At 36.4% G+C, this 17781-nt stretch overlaps 1 protein-coding gene across 4 annotated transcripts in view; it reads right to left on the reverse strand.

The window, feature by feature from the left end:
- Positions 1–5079: 5079 nt before the first annotated feature.
- The window catches only part of ANGPT1 (angiopoietin 1), a 150823-nt gene continuing 138121 nt past the window's right edge, over positions 5080–17781 (reverse strand). For all 4 annotated transcript variants that reach the window (XM_062503402.1, XM_062503396.1, XM_062503386.1 and 1 more), the window contains 2 exons: positions 14368–14498; positions 5080–5240 (listed from right to left, as the gene is read on the reverse strand). In XM_062503402.1, coding sequence (XP_062359386.1) covers positions 5080–5240; positions 14368–14498 — 292 coding nt within the window. The remainder of the gene's footprint in view (positions 5241–14367; positions 14499–17781) is intronic.

The following is a 17781-nucleotide window of genomic DNA, read 5'->3' on the forward strand; positions in this document are numbered from 1 at the left end:
AAAGGGTGATACTATTCCTTTTAGGCTTTGGAAAATTAATTGGACACTTATTATGCTCTGATAAAAATGTTAACAGATTCTTCTTCTGTTGGATTCTTCTTAATTTGTTTCTTATCCAGTGCTTTCATCTCTGCCATTTCTCCATATTCTTCTTGTCAGACTGACAGCCTTTTGATGACCTTGCCTTCAGCTTTCTAATCTGATTCCTTTGCATTTTTAGTTTTCTTATCATATAATAAACATTTTTCTCACTCAACTCCTTCTTACCACTTTAATGTATCAAGACTATCCATTTTTCTTTTACCTTTTTTTCCTCTCCATTTCCTGCTGTGGCAGAGAAGCTGCCTACGAATTACTCTTCTGGAGTCCCTTTCAAGGCTGACCTGGCAGAGCATCTGCTTCCTGTTTAAGTTGAAAGAAGGACCTCTGCATGCCTTATTTTTCCCTTCACAATCTTGCAGAGCAAATGGCAAGTGTCAAGAAATGTTCCTTACCTGCAGTTTGGTGAGGAGTGACTTTGCTCTCCCCACAGGTGATGCTATGGTTGTGAACACAAGCATCTGCAGATCTTCTGCTGAATGTGCTGCTTGCCTCCTGTGACTACTTTCAGGCAGCAAATGGCAAACACTGCCGGCAGTTTGAAAAGAATAAAATGAGTCATAGAGACAAAGGTGAGAAGTGTAAGAAGTGAAAGAAAATTTATGGTAAGACTTTAGGGCTCAAAATTATTTCTAACAAAACACAGGACTGATGTTTAGGCCTTGATGTACTTTACTATATCATTTGGGGGTCATATTTACTGTATATATCCATTCTTTAATGTTATTGTACTCACTGGCTCAGAAAACTGCACTGGGCATTAGAAATTTTATCTAGTGGAAGAACAAAATCTCTAATTGCACAAGATTTTGGATGAACATAGGTTGTATTTCATCATCAGTACTCAAAAGTCACACAGCAGAATGCAATATTTTCTAAAGGAACTTTTTCATTTTTACAGGATTTGCTACACAGCTAACTTGACATAGCCATAATCAGCATGTCTTCTCAAAAATCCATATTAAATTGGTCCCTGTGCAAAAATTTAAAAAACATACAGAGAAACAAACCACTCAGAGCATATAAAAAGAAATAACAGCCATAGATTTCTACTCATATGAGCAAGAGCCAGGCAGAGGGGATTTGGACAGTCCTAGAGGACACAGGAGTTCCCACAATGTGCAATAGTCATGGCATGGTAAAAATGAAGCTGCTGTGTCTCACAGGTAATCCCTCCCTTTCAACTCTTTTCTATCCATCTGCTCTTTTCTTTTCTTCATTACAGTCTCATATCCCTGTCTTTCTCCTTCCTGCTCTTGCTGCTTGACATAGGCTCTTTCAATTAATTATATATATTTTTTTTTTTTACCTGGGATTACGGATCCTTTAGTTAAAATTTAGGCAAGATCATTTTGATTGGCTGTGTCAGGTTTTCTCTGGACCTATGGATTTGTGAGTATACGTGTGTCTGTGTGCACAGCACAGCTGAGAGTCAGACAGCAGCAGCAGCAGCTGTATTCAGGGTTAGTGCCTCTCTCCTCAAGCTGTCCAGCTCATGTAAAAGCTGGTAGGTAGGAATGCTTTTTGGCACAACTGCAGCACAGTCTGGTTGTAAATTACACTTGATTCTACCTAGAGAATTAAGCTCTTGTTGTGATTGCTATTTCAGTTTTGTTCTTCCCAGAGGAGAAGGGGAAACCGTGCCAACCCCAAACAAGATTATTTGAGGCATGGTCAGAGCTGTGGTTTGAGCTTCAAGTCTGCAGAGAAGAAAGTTGTTTTTATAGCTGGAAGGATTTTTTAAGGAACTTTATCTTGGGACACAGTTGCACAAATGACTATAAATGTGGATGATTTACCTACTTAATAGGTCAGTACTGGATTCTAGGGCACTTTGTAAAGTGTGCATTTAAATAACATTTCCAGTCTCAAAAGATATTAAAAATTAAGGATCGATATGCTTTGGAAAACGCATCTATAAGTTTGTCAAAATTTTGTGTATTCTTGTTTTATAAGTCAGGAAACAGTTATCTGTGAGGGTAAGTAGTAAAGTTATTATTACCACTGATCAATGACTGTTTTTTATTATCTGTCAAGGCAAGTAAGATTTTAATATTAATCAACTCCAAACCAAACATTTTTAGGAATTGAAACTCTTCAATTTATGCAGTACACATTCATCCAACTTTAGGAGCCAAATGTTGTTTTTTGTATAGGGTTGCTTGCACCTTTAGTGTTGATTTGAAAAGCTGTGTGTCCCCAAAGGAACATAACAAACAAGTCAATCAAGAAAGAATTCCTGAGAAAATGAGATTAAATTGACTAAAGAGATGCTACAACTGATCACTGTAGTGTTAAAAAGCATATGAATGAACGGAGCAGAAGGAATTTCTGGGTAAGAGATCAGTGGAGATTTGTCACTGCCACATAACATGATTGAATGGATGGCAGAGGAGCACATCATAAGAACACATCATAAGAACACATTTCAATTTGTATCTTTGCCTGTTGAATTAAAGAAATCTTGTATTTTAAAGATTCATAGAGAGTTGTATGATTTGAACCAAGGATAAGAAATATAGTCCCATGATTTTAATCAAGGAAATTCAAGAAAAAATGAAGTGTGGATATGAAAGGTTAGAAATTATAATTACTGGATAAACTTGAATTAGAGTTCTTTCCTTCCTACACTCTGTCCAAGCTAATTACTATTTCTTACATGGAGAGATAGTGGCTTTTGAAATGTTATCCGCTTGTCACAGAAAGTTATACTTAGAGGAAAACAAATTACAGACTCCACAATTTATTTTAAACATTTTATTTTAAAGGATAGGAAACCAAATCCACTTTTTTTTTTTCAAACACAGATAAATAAACAGTAAATATCATGCTTTTAATTTTAAATGTGTTTTGCCTTCTGCAATAAGATTTGCAAAAATGGCATTCTTGACTTGGAGACCTGCAAAATTCTAACTTTTGAGAATATGGTGGAAGACAGACTGCATATTTTCCACATGAATGAAGACCTTTGAAAAAACTTGCTGTTAAGTGGGATAAAACATCTGTGGAGAAAGTGCTGCATAAAGAGTAGTTTGGTAACTTATTCAGCAGAAAACTTCAGATTAACCTTTAGTCAAGATTATTTCAAATATATCTATAAATATATACAACTACACAAAAAAAAAAAATCTTCCCACTGAAAAGGAAACAAACATCAAATTGTAACAAAATCAGAGAACCATTATGGGCTGCAATAGCCCTCAGTGATACCATAGCCTTGTGATCTTAGGAAGAGGTGTTTAAAAATATCCAAGTATTTTTTCCTCTATTCCATTGAAATAAACTGATAAATTAAAAAAAAAAAAAAGTGAAAAAATAAGCGGCAAAAAGTTAACATTGCCCTTTAAAAAAAATCAGATAATTGTTGCGTGTCATCTCAGGAACAGTTTAATAAATGGAACAAAGCAAGAAAGAGATGAGCAAACACCTCACCACTTGCAGATTCTGTGTGCCATGCTGGTCCCAATTTACTTGATGAGAGTATTAGTTGTGATTTCAGTGGGAGCAGGGTAAACTTTTTCATTTCAATTCTAGCAGAACTAGAACGACTGCAAACTATTTTCCCCAATGGACACTATGTCCATCTATCTAAGTTGTCATGACTTCATCAAAAGGGCTGTAAATGGAAACAGTTTTCTCTCTACCCTCATAGGCCAACCCATTACTTTATTGTTTGTTATTGGAAGACTTTTATATTTTCCAATAGTCCCACAATTCTGCAGCATTTTAATAGAACAAAATTACTTGTTAGCAACCTGTAAGCAGTCATCTATAGTTCTTTAATATTTATATCCTTTAGAGGCTTTTCACCCTTTGCATGGGTTCAGGGTTGCCTGTACAAAATAAATGACTGTTGCAGGAAATATAAACATGATATTTACAAGTTCACAATTCTTTATTTTTTATACAGCTCTGCTGAGTATTTTTATAGCTGTAGCCTAAGCACTGTGTAGAACTGGCATGCTTCTGATATTCACAGAAATGTAATAAAAAAGTAAAATAATTAAGGATAAATTGCGCACATGCAAGGATACTGTAAAATTAATCCTGCCTTAAGCTATACATTTATGTAAGTTTTTGTACCCTAACAGTTTGCCTTCCTGTGGTTTTTTTTGATGGAAAAATTCCATGCAAAATCCTGTATTTTCTCTTGGATAATATTTCACATTCATTAAACCTTCCATTAATTATTGTACATGACATTCAGACTGCCTTTAATGAAAGAAAGGAAAAATGTAAAAACATAGCTACTTTTGCTATCACACTATAAATCCTAGCTCAGGGATTATGCCAATTACCTGATTTACCTCTATAGAGCAACTGAGGAATTTATGCTTATTATCCTTATCATTTTTCATATGTTTGACTCAGTTTATTTATTAGAAACCTGTCCTTAAAGTATTTAATGAAAAATAATAGTTTCACAAATAATTTGACTCTGGGATTAACATAAATCCATCCACTATTCAAATTCAGTTCATTTAAGAAAAACAATATTTGGAGTGGTCACTTTGGATGCTTTAAGACAAGTTTTAATAAAAGTGTCTCTGTAATTCTTTTTCATGGGTATAATATTGCCATTTCACTGCTGAATAACATTCTACTCAATAGATCATGGTTGATATGTTTCAGTTCTATTTAGTTCTTAAAATTCTTCTCCTGTTGCTGAATTTAAAAAATAATAATAATAATAATTAAAAAGACATCCACTGGCAAGCACCAAGTTTGGGCAGAATAGCCAAATTCCGTTCTTTGGAAAATCATTTCAGCCACCTTCTTCTGAACCAAGCTTCCCGGAGTAATCAAAATACGGGGTCACTGTCGGGAAGGGTTTGCGGGTTATGGAGTGATAGTGAAGCGATTTTACATCATCCCTACGTGTCACTCTCCAGAAGCTCTTCACCTTTTACCTTCAGGCTCTGTGTTGCTGCTGAGGGCAGTGCCAGCCTGGCTTCTCCTGGGATCCACTGCAGAGTTCCTTTAAAAGTCCAAAGGCCGAATCATCATGGTGGTGGAGCGCAAGGAGTAGCTGGGGCCTTTGAAGTAATGCCATTTGATGCCATTGAGCTTTCCGTGGTTTTGGCCAGATGTGTAGAACATCCCATTGAGATTGGAGGGGCCACAGGCATCAAACCACCACCCTGAAACCATTAAGACAAAATCTGAAACTTCAAGTGCACTAAATATTTTATTTTGTTGTATTAGGTTTAGCCCATTAAGAAATTCTCGTAAATAGCTCTTGAATAGTGCTGGTGTGGTATTTTCACATTTTGCTTTTTTGCTCTTTTTTGCTGTTCTATAGTCAGCAGTGCTGGAGAACACACATGGGTATTTACAGCATTGCAAAAGTAATTATGTCCCAACCCATTCTAGTTTTATATACAGTATGTGAAGTAAAAGCAAGAACACGAAAGACAAATGAACTGTTTTTCATATTTAGACAATATTGCATTTTTCATTTAAGCCTCAGAAAAAGACTATAATTCAAAAATATTTTGCATAATTTCACTTGTGATTTCGAGTATAAGCATGATTTGATTTTATTTATCAGCCTTTTGCTGTTGCTTTAACTGTGTCTCTTCAGCTCTCAGTTACTTTTGCTCCCAGAATAGATGTTTTGAGCAACTCGATTATGAGAATCGTGGTGCTGCATTGTCCTATTTTAAATTGTTGCTTTAAGATGAAATTAATCAGTGAACTCTTTTGTTTATCTCTATAAGATCTTTTCTTATTAAGGTGAATTTTAGATTGCCATGGGAGCTAGAGTTTTAAGAAAAAATCCAAATAACATGAAACTTGGCAACACCAAGACTACAGAACACAAACTGACAAAGATAAACCAGGTGACATGCTGACTTTACTGAAAGTAATAGGAGTTTTGCTGGATACCTTTATGGGAATAGCATTTTCTCTCCAACACTTTGCAGAGTGTCTATGTATAGTAACAGTAAGATGCTTAGTTCAGACTGAGAAAGACAGAATGAATTCCCAGACTGCAAAAAACAAATATCCCCAATGTCAAAAACTTCTGTGGCTAGGAGTTCGATTTGACAGAAGGATTTCTGTTGGGGCTTTTTTTCACAGTGAGACCTATTTGTGTCACAAGGCAAGTAAGATCATAAACATAAGGTAATGACTTTTGCTTTTGATAGTTAAATGCTGCTTAATTTTTTTTTTAAGATATTTCAGCCTGCACATCACAGCATTGCAATCTTCCCAGGACCTCTTGTAAAGCATTTTCTAACAGTCCTGTTAGTGACAAACTGATCATTCAGTGAGTGCATACTTAATTCTGCAGGTGTCACTGTGGACTAGAATGCAGGATTTAAAATTTTCAATGTGTTTTCCACCTTGACTTCTGGAAAAGGAATGAAACTGTGCCAAACTCCTTTTAGACAATGTTCACTGTCCCAGGGAATCTTCCAAGTCCACCTTATTTAATGGCTACAGTTGTATCTACCTATAATGAATGCATTATATAAAAGTATTTTAATCTACAGTTTGCTACTACCACTGATATGATATAGATTGTGTCAAACCCTCAGAACCAGTGCTTACTCTGTTCTTTGTATTAAGATTCATGTAATTTATGCTTCTAGTCCTGTAATTCCTAAGATTTTGGAAAGTACTTAGTATTTTGGTGGGTTTTTTTTTTTTGTTTTGTTTTCTTTCGTTTTGCTTTTTTTTTTTTTTAAGAAGTAACACTTCATAATGAAATCTTGAGGGATGAATTTATGCAGATAAATTCTGACAATCTTCTGTTTTGGTACAGCTGCCCTCCCTTTGATTTCAGTGTTATGCCTAAGGGGGCAATAACCAAAGAAAGGGAAAGCTGTACAGCTGATGTTTTACTGTAACCACAGTACAATCTTGTAGAAATTTAAGATGAAGTTAAAACAGTTAATTCTAATCCTCATTTTTCAAAGCTGGAACTCAGATGCAGATGGGTTCTGTTTATGGTGTTGGGATGAAAACATGGCAAGCTGACCTCATTACCTTTTTATCTTAAAGGAACAGGAATAGGTGCATAAATGGGGTGAAGGTTTCAGTGATGCCATAAAAAAAAAGTCAATGTAAAAACTGGAATAAACCAAAGGAGCACATAAATTTGTGACGACTTGCTCCAACCTCTCATCATAGATTCCTTCTAAATAAACATTTCTTTCAAAATTTGTTTTAATGATCCTGACTTTATTCCTCTTGTACTCATCATTTTAGTGAGAATGAATGAATGAATGTTTTAAAAATGTGTCCTAATTTTGCATTAAAACATTTTTTTTCTCTTTTTGTGATGTGGTTGGGGCTTTTTTTGTTTTGATTACTCGTGGCTTTTTTTTTTTCTTTTTCCCAAATGGTTATTTCTCTCCACACCCCCCTGCAGTCCTCTGAAAGGCCTTCACTCCCCATAGGACCTCAGGTTATCTGAAGAGTTCCTACTGCATGGCTGAACACCAAAACCCACATCTTTGAATGGATGCAAAGGAAATGTTTTTTACAAATGCTTTGTATGTTTCTTTTTGAAAGAAAGACAAATGCAAGCAGTGACTTTCTTGGGAGCTATAAGGAAGTGGGAGAGCATCAAGCAGAGCTTTCTGAATGATGTACCTGCGGCATGTCAATGCAGAAAACACTAAATAAAGCAGCTCCAGAGCTGAGAGACAGTCTGACCCAAGGAAAGACACTCAGTCACCAGATGTTGGTTTTTCACCTGGAGTTCACAGGATTTTCATATGAATAATCTTGCTTATTTTTCTCTGCAAGGTAATGGCTTTCCCAAATAAGTATAAAGTCATCTTTGAACCACAGTAAGGTTTTGACTTTGGAGGTAACTTTTGGCATGGGATATTTGAATCAGGCAAGAGAATGAGGGAGAGTGGGAATTGTAAGAAATAATAATAAAAGTAATAATTTAAAGTGAAGTGGTAAAAAGAAGGCTTTTATGTGAAGTTTAAGTTTTTATTCAGAGAGGTATTTTCAAGGTGTTGTGATCACAGTCACTAATTACGTATTTGAACTGAAGGAAAATTCAATTATTTAAGCCCACTTCTAATATTTTGTATAGTACAAGCAGCACAACCATCTCTGTTTGTAATAAAAATCTCTATGTCATAAAATATATTTTCCAGATAAAATATAAATTGAATTATGCAGAGATAAGTTGTTTGAAAGTTCAGCTACACAAATAGAAATGAATCCTCAATGCAGACGGCTGTTTTTCTGGAACAGTTACAGTACACATATTGTGTATGGTTATGCTTTGGTCTTTAATTCATGTTGCTATGACCAATAGGAAGTTTTTAAATTTCATGTCAGCTCTTTTAATTAATAATATTTTTTTGCTTAAGCTACCTATCCCAGACACTTGAGATCCAGACCATTCTATACCTGTACTGTACTTTATATTTGACTGAATATGAATGTATATTGAAATAACTTACAGAAATTCTTGCAAAAAAAAAAAACCCAACCAACCAAACAAACTTAATAAAGGGCATTGCACAAATGAGTAACAATAGTAAAAGAAAAAAAAAACCCACAAGCATATTTTATAATGGTTTTCTGAATTGACAAGTATAATTTTTGCATGATAAAATCTTCTTTGTCAAAAGCAATATTTAAAAAGTTCTTTTGTGTTCCAAAGCTAACAGATTTGCTTTTTTGGCTTGTATAAATTGCAATTAAGAATGTATGCATGTAAAATTCTTTTTCAGTGACCTAATGCTCATCAATTCATGAATGCACTGTAAGATTGGTGTGCATTGAGAACTATAATGACCACTCAGATTTGATGGGAGGTTCACTAATTGACTTTTACATTCTAAAATTATAGGTGTCTAAACACTGCATGTTTGATGGCAGGCCCTTTCCTCACACTTCTCTGTTCTCCCTCCTGAGGACACTGAATGTCTCCAAATGCAGCATGATCAGTGCAGGCCATTCAATAACTTCTAAAGTATGTCTGAATGGTACGTTTATGTGGATTTATGGAATAAATGGATAATATGGAAAGCCAATATTTATTTCTAGCGCTCTTGGTTTGTCTATAAAATTTAGTGCATTTGGCAGCAATGCCAATAAGAAAATCCAAAAAATATTGAAGTAGTCCTCAATGTTCAAAAGAAATAGAAATTTATTTTAGGAAAGATGTCAATGTTTCTGACATTCTGTACCTTAAAGAAATTAAATACTAATACTTAGGATCTGCTTAATTTTGCATTGGCATTTTCCCTGGATGAAGTTTTGGATGACACCTCAAACTATCAGTGGAATCACAGGACAGAGTCCAAAAGAGTGAATGTAACAGGAAGGACTTAGGATTGTTTTGTCAGAATTTGAAAGAAAAATTGTCAACAATTTCAAATTAAAACCAACAACAACAACAACAACAAAAAAACAAACAAAAAACAAACCAAAAAAACCCCAAAAAATAATTTTCAATGGAATGGAAAGGAATGGTGTCTATTCTTTCCAGTGGTGGAGGATATGACAGGATGGAACACATTTAAATTATCATAGAATTAGTCAACATGAAAAACTTTCTTTTATTATGTGTAGGCAAACTCAGTAACAGATTTTAACATGAAAATGAACATAAATAAAAATCTTGAAGATGAAAGATAAAAACTAATAGCTAGAGAAAAATGTGTCTAGAAAAGGGACTAAATGACCTCTGGAAGTGATTTCTATGTTCTTTTATTCCTTAGAATATTGGATTGACCAGACTACCATCTGACAATATGATCAAGATTGCATTAGAATTTAGCTGTCAGAATATAAGATGAAAAGGCATTAGTTTTTCATATCAACTAGATAATGTAGTTCCTTTCATAGGGAATTTTTATGAGGTAAAAATAACATGAAACTTGAAGACTGGTGACTATCTTCTAATATATCAAAAGTTAGTCACTTCCTGAATGTCTCCTAAGACTATTACAGTTACCCATATTTAACCCTGATAAACATACCAATTTAGTAATGCTTTTGCTAAAAGTCTGCATAGTCATATGTCTAATTAAATATTTTGAATATTTCTAGCAAAAAACCAAATAAAATTATAACCACTTCTTATTTGCATGGTGACTATATTTTTCGTTAAAATATTTAGCAATATAAATGGTACTTCATTAATGGTGTTTCCTGAGCAATTTCTTTATGAAAGCAGAAATATGCATAAAATTTAAAAACTGCTGCTTTTTTATGTAAATAAGTGTATATTCAGAGGTTCAAGTTGGATACTTGTAAGTGTGTTGCTGTTGTTTCCTTCAAGTATTTTGTTTCAAGGAAAAGATAAGAAAAACTGTGGCTTTTCTGATTGGAGTGTATGGGCAGATTTCTATATACAGCCAAGAGCTTCCCTCCAAGTCGTGACATGAATCCTCCATACCCTTCTTGCCAGAGATTCATAAAATTTGCCACTTGGCAATAAAAAGCAGTGAAGCAGGCAATGAATGCAATACTGTTTTGGAGTCATTGAGCAGTTTTTGACTTGACAGATGATGAATCTATTGAGGCTCAATAAATACATGTTTATAAATACATATTTTTATGAGATTCAAAAGATACTGAGAAAATACTCGAGGTATGATTTATTTGCCTGTATTGACTGCTGTCGGAGACAGGAGACTCCAGCTGGATGGACCTCTGCGTCCAGCAAAATAAAATAAACAAACAATTTCAGTCATCTGTGCTGCATCAAGCCTGGCAAGACATCTAGAAAGTCTCCCTATCTTTGTCAAACTATTTTAGGGATCAGAAGTTTAGCAATATTCTCACTTCTCACTTGAAGCAAGGTAAATGCCTTTGTGAACACCTCAGACTGTAGTCAATGCCAAAGAACTTCACTTTAAAACTCTTTCTCAGTGAGCCAAGATACCATAAGTCACTTTCTAGTGACTGAAAACAATTTCAAAAACAATTTGGGGCTCAGCTGACAGGTGATATCTGGCAGAATAGAGGGGAATTTGGCCCAGGAATCTGATCAAGAGATGTTAAATGCTAAGGGATAATTGGAAATCCAAGAATTTTTAATTTCTACTCATAGGCTCATTCTGGTTTGTTGCATTTTTAGTGCTGTTTCTTGCAAAAAAAGCTGTGTACATAACTCATGGGGGCATTCTTCAGAATAAAGTATGAAATAATATGGGGGGATATATAAATATATATATTTAATATAGACTTTTCTTTTTAGTTTACTGGCCTGAGATATCGAAACAATGAAGAAATTATTTAAATGAATATGATCTAAAGTGAAACAAGCATGCTTAGTTTAAATTTTCCAAGTCACAAAATAGGAGCTAAATATGACGACAGCTTACAGGGCTTAAGAATTTAAGGGGCACATAATTTTTATGGCATTCCCTAAAATCCATGTAGAGATAAAGCCAAGTACAATAGCATGGCTCTTGAAAAGAAAGACACACACTCAATACACTGTTGGTGCTTCTGTATTCTCCCAGTATTTAATTTCTCATTCTAGAGAAGAGGGATGAGATATAGGAGGAGAGAGAATAATAGTTATGACATAGACCAAATAAAACTGACAACTAGCAAGATCACAGAGAGAAAAGTGTGTTTTCCTTACATTTTTATTTTCAGCCTTGATTGTAACCATATCACAGTCCTGAGCTTTGGCTTATCTCAGCCTTTATTCCTGACATAAATATATTCAGTTCACCTCATAGAGATAACAGACTCACCCAAACTGTCAAGATAGCTAGAAACTTGCCTCCAGATTTCATACCATTCATCATTAAAGAGCTCTCTGTGATGTTGCCAAAACTAACAGTCTGATATCTTTTTGAGGGGAGGAAAAAAAGAGAAGGTTTTCCAAAACCTGTTATCATTGCTACTTTTCTTTTCTTTGTCTGGCACAAAACTGAAATATGCTCCCTGAAAAGATGTCTTGGTATTTAATTCAATTCTGATATTTCTCAGGGAATGAGAAAGTTGTTTCAAGGAGAAAAGCATAGTAGAGTGTTTGAGGAAAACTCTAGCATGATTAAAATCTTTCTTGAGGAACTACAAATTACAGTGCTGTACAACCTGTCTCCAAAGGAACAGTACTCAGAGTCTAGTCCATAAGAGTAGACTCATCTATCTCCAAAGGCTAATTGCACCTCCTTTTACTGTGGTGACTTGCTAAACTCATGGTTTCCTCAGCCTTTGGTAATTCTCTTCCTTCCTCCTTATTAATTTAATTTGGTACCAGTAAATTCCAAAATGTGGTTATGCTGTTGATTTACAGAAATACTGAAGAAATAGATGTGAACCTGGTGGAGTGGTTGTTCATCAGCAGACTGACCTTAGTGGGGTGTTGACCTGTCGTAGAACTCAGAGCAGGAAAATAAAACCCTCAGCTCCCAGAATGAGCTGGCAGGGCGTAGAGGTTTCCAGGCAGCTCAGACAAATGAATGAGTCTGCACTCCAGTACGGACACAACTCACACTCATGAGCTTCTCACTACACTCTGGCCTGCCCTGGAAGTAACACACTTTAATTTAGCCTGTTCTCTAAAGGGAAAGGCCAACAGCTTTAATTAAAATAAACGACTGACTTCTTATCCACTATTTGTCTCCAGATCTACCTGGTTAGCTTCTTTTTCTTATATAAATGAAAAAGTAGTGTCTGATCACCTGTCCACTGGAAAAAGTTTCCCATGGTAACTTCTAATATGATATCTGTAGAGGAAGTTAGAGGAGCTTGAAAAATTGTCTCCTTAAAGACTTTCCCAATTGGGTCACTTCCAACTGGCAAAGGAGAATGAGGAGTTAGGTTGTGCATCTGATAGAAATTCTCAGTGATGGGAAATCATCTTCTGTTAGCAGATGATTGCTGTAGAGGCTCATATGTTCCTGGATGTGGCCTGAGCTGAATTCAACCAGCATTCCAGTAACCACAAATAACACAGGTTTAACAGACTGATCCAAAACACTGAAAAAATTTACATGCTATAGGGTATTTTCCAGGAAAGTTAGAAATCACTGAGAGTCTCCAGAGAGGATCAAATGTGAAGATAAGAAAGAGCCTTTCTTGGTCATGTAGTCAGCAAACCAAAGAATCCCAATTTATGCTTTCTGCTATAATGTGGTATTCTAGAGATAAAAATGAGCTTGCCCTTATAGAGACTAGGAATAACTATCATTTGCCAGTGAAAATTCTTACTCTTAAGAGTATTATGAGTCTGAATTCATTCTCTGTGCTGGAGGGTACAAGTACAAATCATATACACTATACTTGCTGGCAGTCAGATTGACTTGGGACTTTAAACTGTCCCACTGTAACTTGTCTGTGCCCTTCCTCCCTTCCTCCCTCCCTCCCTTCCTCCCTTCCTTCCCTCCTTCCTTCCTTCCTTCCTTCCTTCCTTCCTTCCTTCCTTCCTTCCTTCCTTCCTTCCTTCCTTCCTTCCTTCCTCCCTCCCTCTCTCCCTTCCTCCCTTCCTTCCCTCCTTCCTTCCTTCCTTCCTTCCTTCCTTCCTTCCTTCCTTCCTTCCTTCCTTCCTTCCTTCCTTCCTTCCTCCCTCCCTCCCTTCCTTCCTTCCTTCCTTCCTTCCTTCCTTCCTTCCTTCCTTCCTTCCTTCCTTCCTTCCTTCCTTCCTTCCTTCCTTCCTTCCTTCCTTCCTTCCTTCCTTCCTTCTGTAGTCTAACTCAGCTCACAAAGGATATCAGCATAAAACTTTCAGATTTAAACAGGTGGTTGCAGGTCTAGTCTTTCACAGGTGACTGAATTAGTCATTTAGTATTATGCTCACTTAACAGAGAAAGTTTAACCATTATAAATACGTTAATAACAGAATCACATTCCTAAGTTAAATGGATCATGTATTACAAGCCTAGACTTTGTTTCTAAGCTTTACTGTCTAATATCTAGTACCTTGCCATTTATCTCTTCTTTTCCTGGTTAATTGTCCAGCTTCTCACAAACTTCTTTCCACATTTCACATTTTTAATCTTTTATAGTTTTCTTTTTTATTTTGCCTTTCTCTCTTAAACAATTACTCTAACTTATGCTTTCCTCTTTGACAGTGTTACAACAGCTTCAGTGCAGTATTATACTGACTGCATCTCTGAATAATCCTTTCTCTGCTGATATGAAACTAGAGGTATTGACATCATGACAATATATGTCTAGAGAAAAGAAGCAGTAATAAAAATAAAAGAAATTTTCACTCAGGACTTATACATCCATGATACAACTTCATCCATGGGTGATTTAGGAAAACACAGTAGATTCCTATTAATGTACCATATTTTCTGAGTCAGTTGTACTCACCTCCAGTCAACATGAGTGCACATTTACACATGCAGTTGTCGTTGTCAGCGTCTTTTGTACTGAATTCAGCACCATGCAAGATCAGGCTACTTTGTTTTCCAGCAGTTCCACTGTGACCTTTCAAATAAAGCCTGAAACAACAAGAGAAAACAGTGTCACCAAAACAGAACAGAAAGATAAGAGATTCAGATTTTTTTCACATCAGGCTGGCACTGTATGAAGTGCACCCAGAAAATCATGAATCTTTTGTGCATTGGCCCAATCTCTCTGCTGTTTCAGGTGTGAAAAGGGGATATTTAAGGTTTTTCAATATATCTGTAGTAGCACATAGTCCTTCCTCCAGACCAGAACTAAGCTCAAGGAACTGGAACTAGAAATACAACAAAGGAGAGAGAGAGAGAGAGAGAGAGAGAGAGAAAGGAGGAGTGAGAAGAGATGCCCATATATCTGGAATACATTTACAGAATAACTGAGTACTCGAGTAGCTGGTTTCTGTACTGTTTCTTTACTGTGGCACAGAAACAGCAACCTCATTTAACAGGAGTCATGTTATTAATGCCTAGGCTTGGAAGAGGATTTTAGCAGCATTACAATTTTTAATTCCACCATTTGCAGCACAAACCAACAACCTTGTTCTGCCAAATCTGTCTCTAAGTGACAAATGGAGAATAACGTAGAGTTCAAGCCACAAAAGTCTTCATAAGTTGCAATGCAAAGTATCTCTTTCTTTAATGAGTCTTTCAACTAGTTGAAACCACAATCGTGTGCTAGGAGCTGGAGCTCAGCTGCCAGAAGCCAGATGTGCCAGCTGCAGGAATGTTGACTGGAACACCTCTGTACCAGCAAGGAAACACCGAGTACTTGGGCACATCTGATCTGAGTTCACAATTGCAGTGACATGCACAAGAAAAGAGGAGAGGAGAGGAGAGGAGAGGAGAGGAGAGGAGAGGAGAGGAGAGGAGAGGAGAGGAGAGGAGAGGAGAGGAGAGGAGAGGAGAGGAGAGGAGAGGAGAGGAGAGGAGAGGAGAGGAGAGGAGAGGAGAGGAGAGGAGAGGAGAGGAGAGGAGAGGAGAGGAGAGGAGAGGAGAGGAGAGGAGAGGAGAGGAGAGGAGAGGAGAGGAGAGGAAGGTATCCTTTGTCATAATAGCTTTATATGCAAGAAGGAAGAGACAGGATGTCAGTGTCACTGGAGAAGTTTGAAGCCACAATCCTTACACTCAGGAGCAAGCCCTAGAAACTGGAGCAAATAAGAGGGGAGGACACATCCCTCCCCTGTCTCACTGAATCTGCAGGCTAGGAATAAACTAACCACAGGACTAACCAAGAATATGATTTGGTAAAGAGTGGAATAGACTTCTCCACTGAAGTGATAGACATCTGTTCTGTTTCTTCTAGGGTTATTGAAAAGGGGCAAAGATATCTTTTAAATATCAAATATAAAATGCATAAGGACTTACAAGAACAGAGCCAGGATATAAGCAGAATAGATGACTTTTTCTCTCTGTGATTTACCTGGGAGTGCTATTCTAGAAAATATTTTCCCAACTTCTCCCACAGGCAAAATGAACAAGGAGAGCAGATTGTCACCAACTGTCACTGCCTCTCTGTTCCATTTTTATCCAGTTACTTTTCATGAATAAAACAGTAAAAGCCTTTACCAGAGCATCATTCATCCACTTGTTTAGATGAAAGACATACTTTGCTGCAGTGTTCATAGTATTAACAGCAGCAGTAGAGAACATCCCCAATCTACAGTAGTAGTTTAGCGTCATTTTTCTGAGATGAGGAGAGTCTGACCCAACACTGGGATTTAAATATAACCCAGTTCTCCCACAGAACTTCAGAGCTGAATTCTGCTTATGAGAGCAGGGGCACCATATGACAGCATCCCTTAAACAAGTGCATGGCCGCGGGTTTTTGTTGGTTTAGTTTAGATTTTTGTTTGTTTGTTTGTTTGTTGGGGTTTTTTTGTTTGTTTGTTTTGCCTGCATCTGCGGGTGGATACTAGGTCCAAGCAAAGCCAATTGGATTAATCTTGTCACAGAGACTCGTTACAGAAAAGCCTTGTCAGGACATCTTATGAGGTTACTCAAAATATGAAGGCACAGAACCAAAATTTAGCAACCTACAGTTTCATGCTTGCAGTCTGATGTGAATCCTGATCCTTTTAAAGTAGTTACACTGCCTACCCTAATGGCTGAGGCTGATGATTAAATACCTTTGGACTCAAGCCTTAGAGCAAATTTTGTATATATAGATAGATAACTACACACATATAAACATGCAAAACTTTTTGGATTAAATATAAATACCATGCATAGTCAATACCTTCTAAAAGCACAAAAATAGATAAGAACAAGTGTAAGTCTCACTAGAAGACTGTGAAAATCCCTTATAAGTTAACAGGAAACAGCCTAGGAACAGGAATTCAGAAAGGTCATCACATTATGCTTTTGCCCAATCATGGTGGAAATTAGCCTGTAATGACCTTGTTAATCTATCAAAGGATGTTTGTTTTAGACAAGATTAATCTAAGATCTGTCTTTGCAGATATCCATTTCTTTGTTTCATACAAATGAAAAGCTGGAATTGATCCCATCTTCATTCATTGGACTTTTGCCTTGTTTTTCGGGTTGTACTTAATATTTTGTAGAACAAAATAAACTTCCCTGAGGTTGTGTTGGTAGAAAAATTATTTTGTTACATGATATCTATGATCTGAGTTTAAATGGCTGTACATCCTCATTATATTAGCCACACCAAAGCTCACAGAAGTCTCATAAAGTCAATATAAAAGGAAAATGCTGTTTACTTAAATAAGAAAGACAAGGTTAGCCAGCCCTTTTTATTAGCAATCAACACAATAAAACAGACTTAGTCCAATAAAAAAAAAAAGTGTAATCTAAGAAAACATAAAACATAAAGAAATAAATATTACTTGGTGTTCAGGGTTTTCCCCAAAGGATGAGGGCATTAGGATTATTTACAAGCTCTTTACTTTCCCATATATTTTACAAACATTCCACTCACCACAGATTTAGATCTTGCCAGTTATGTTTGACTATCCCTCAACACAATTTGCCTAGTAGGTCTCCAGTGACTTTAAAAGAATAAAGCTTAACTTGGCTCTGAACTCTAGTGTTCTTATCTGCACTGCAGCCATGTGCAGATGAACCACAGGGTGAAACAGTAATTCCATTTCTTTGGGCTTTTCTCCCTGAATTGGCATTGCCCAGCAGTTAGGAAAAAATGACACTGCGAAGTTGGCACTACTTTACACCAAAATCAGATCTCAGTCAAAACCCAGAACTGGTCATGAAGCAATCAGGAGCTTTAGTTCAAGCCATAAAAGTCCAAACTAGTCTGGCTTGAGACAGCAAGTCTGGACAGCAGTTGGCCAACTGATGAGCTCGT

The sequence above is a fragment of the Cinclus cinclus genome, chromosome 1 (assembly GCF_963662255.1).
Source record: "Cinclus cinclus chromosome 1, bCinCin1.1, whole genome shotgun sequence".
NCBI classification, from domain to species: Eukaryota; Metazoa; Chordata; class Aves; order Passeriformes; family Cinclidae; genus Cinclus; species Cinclus cinclus.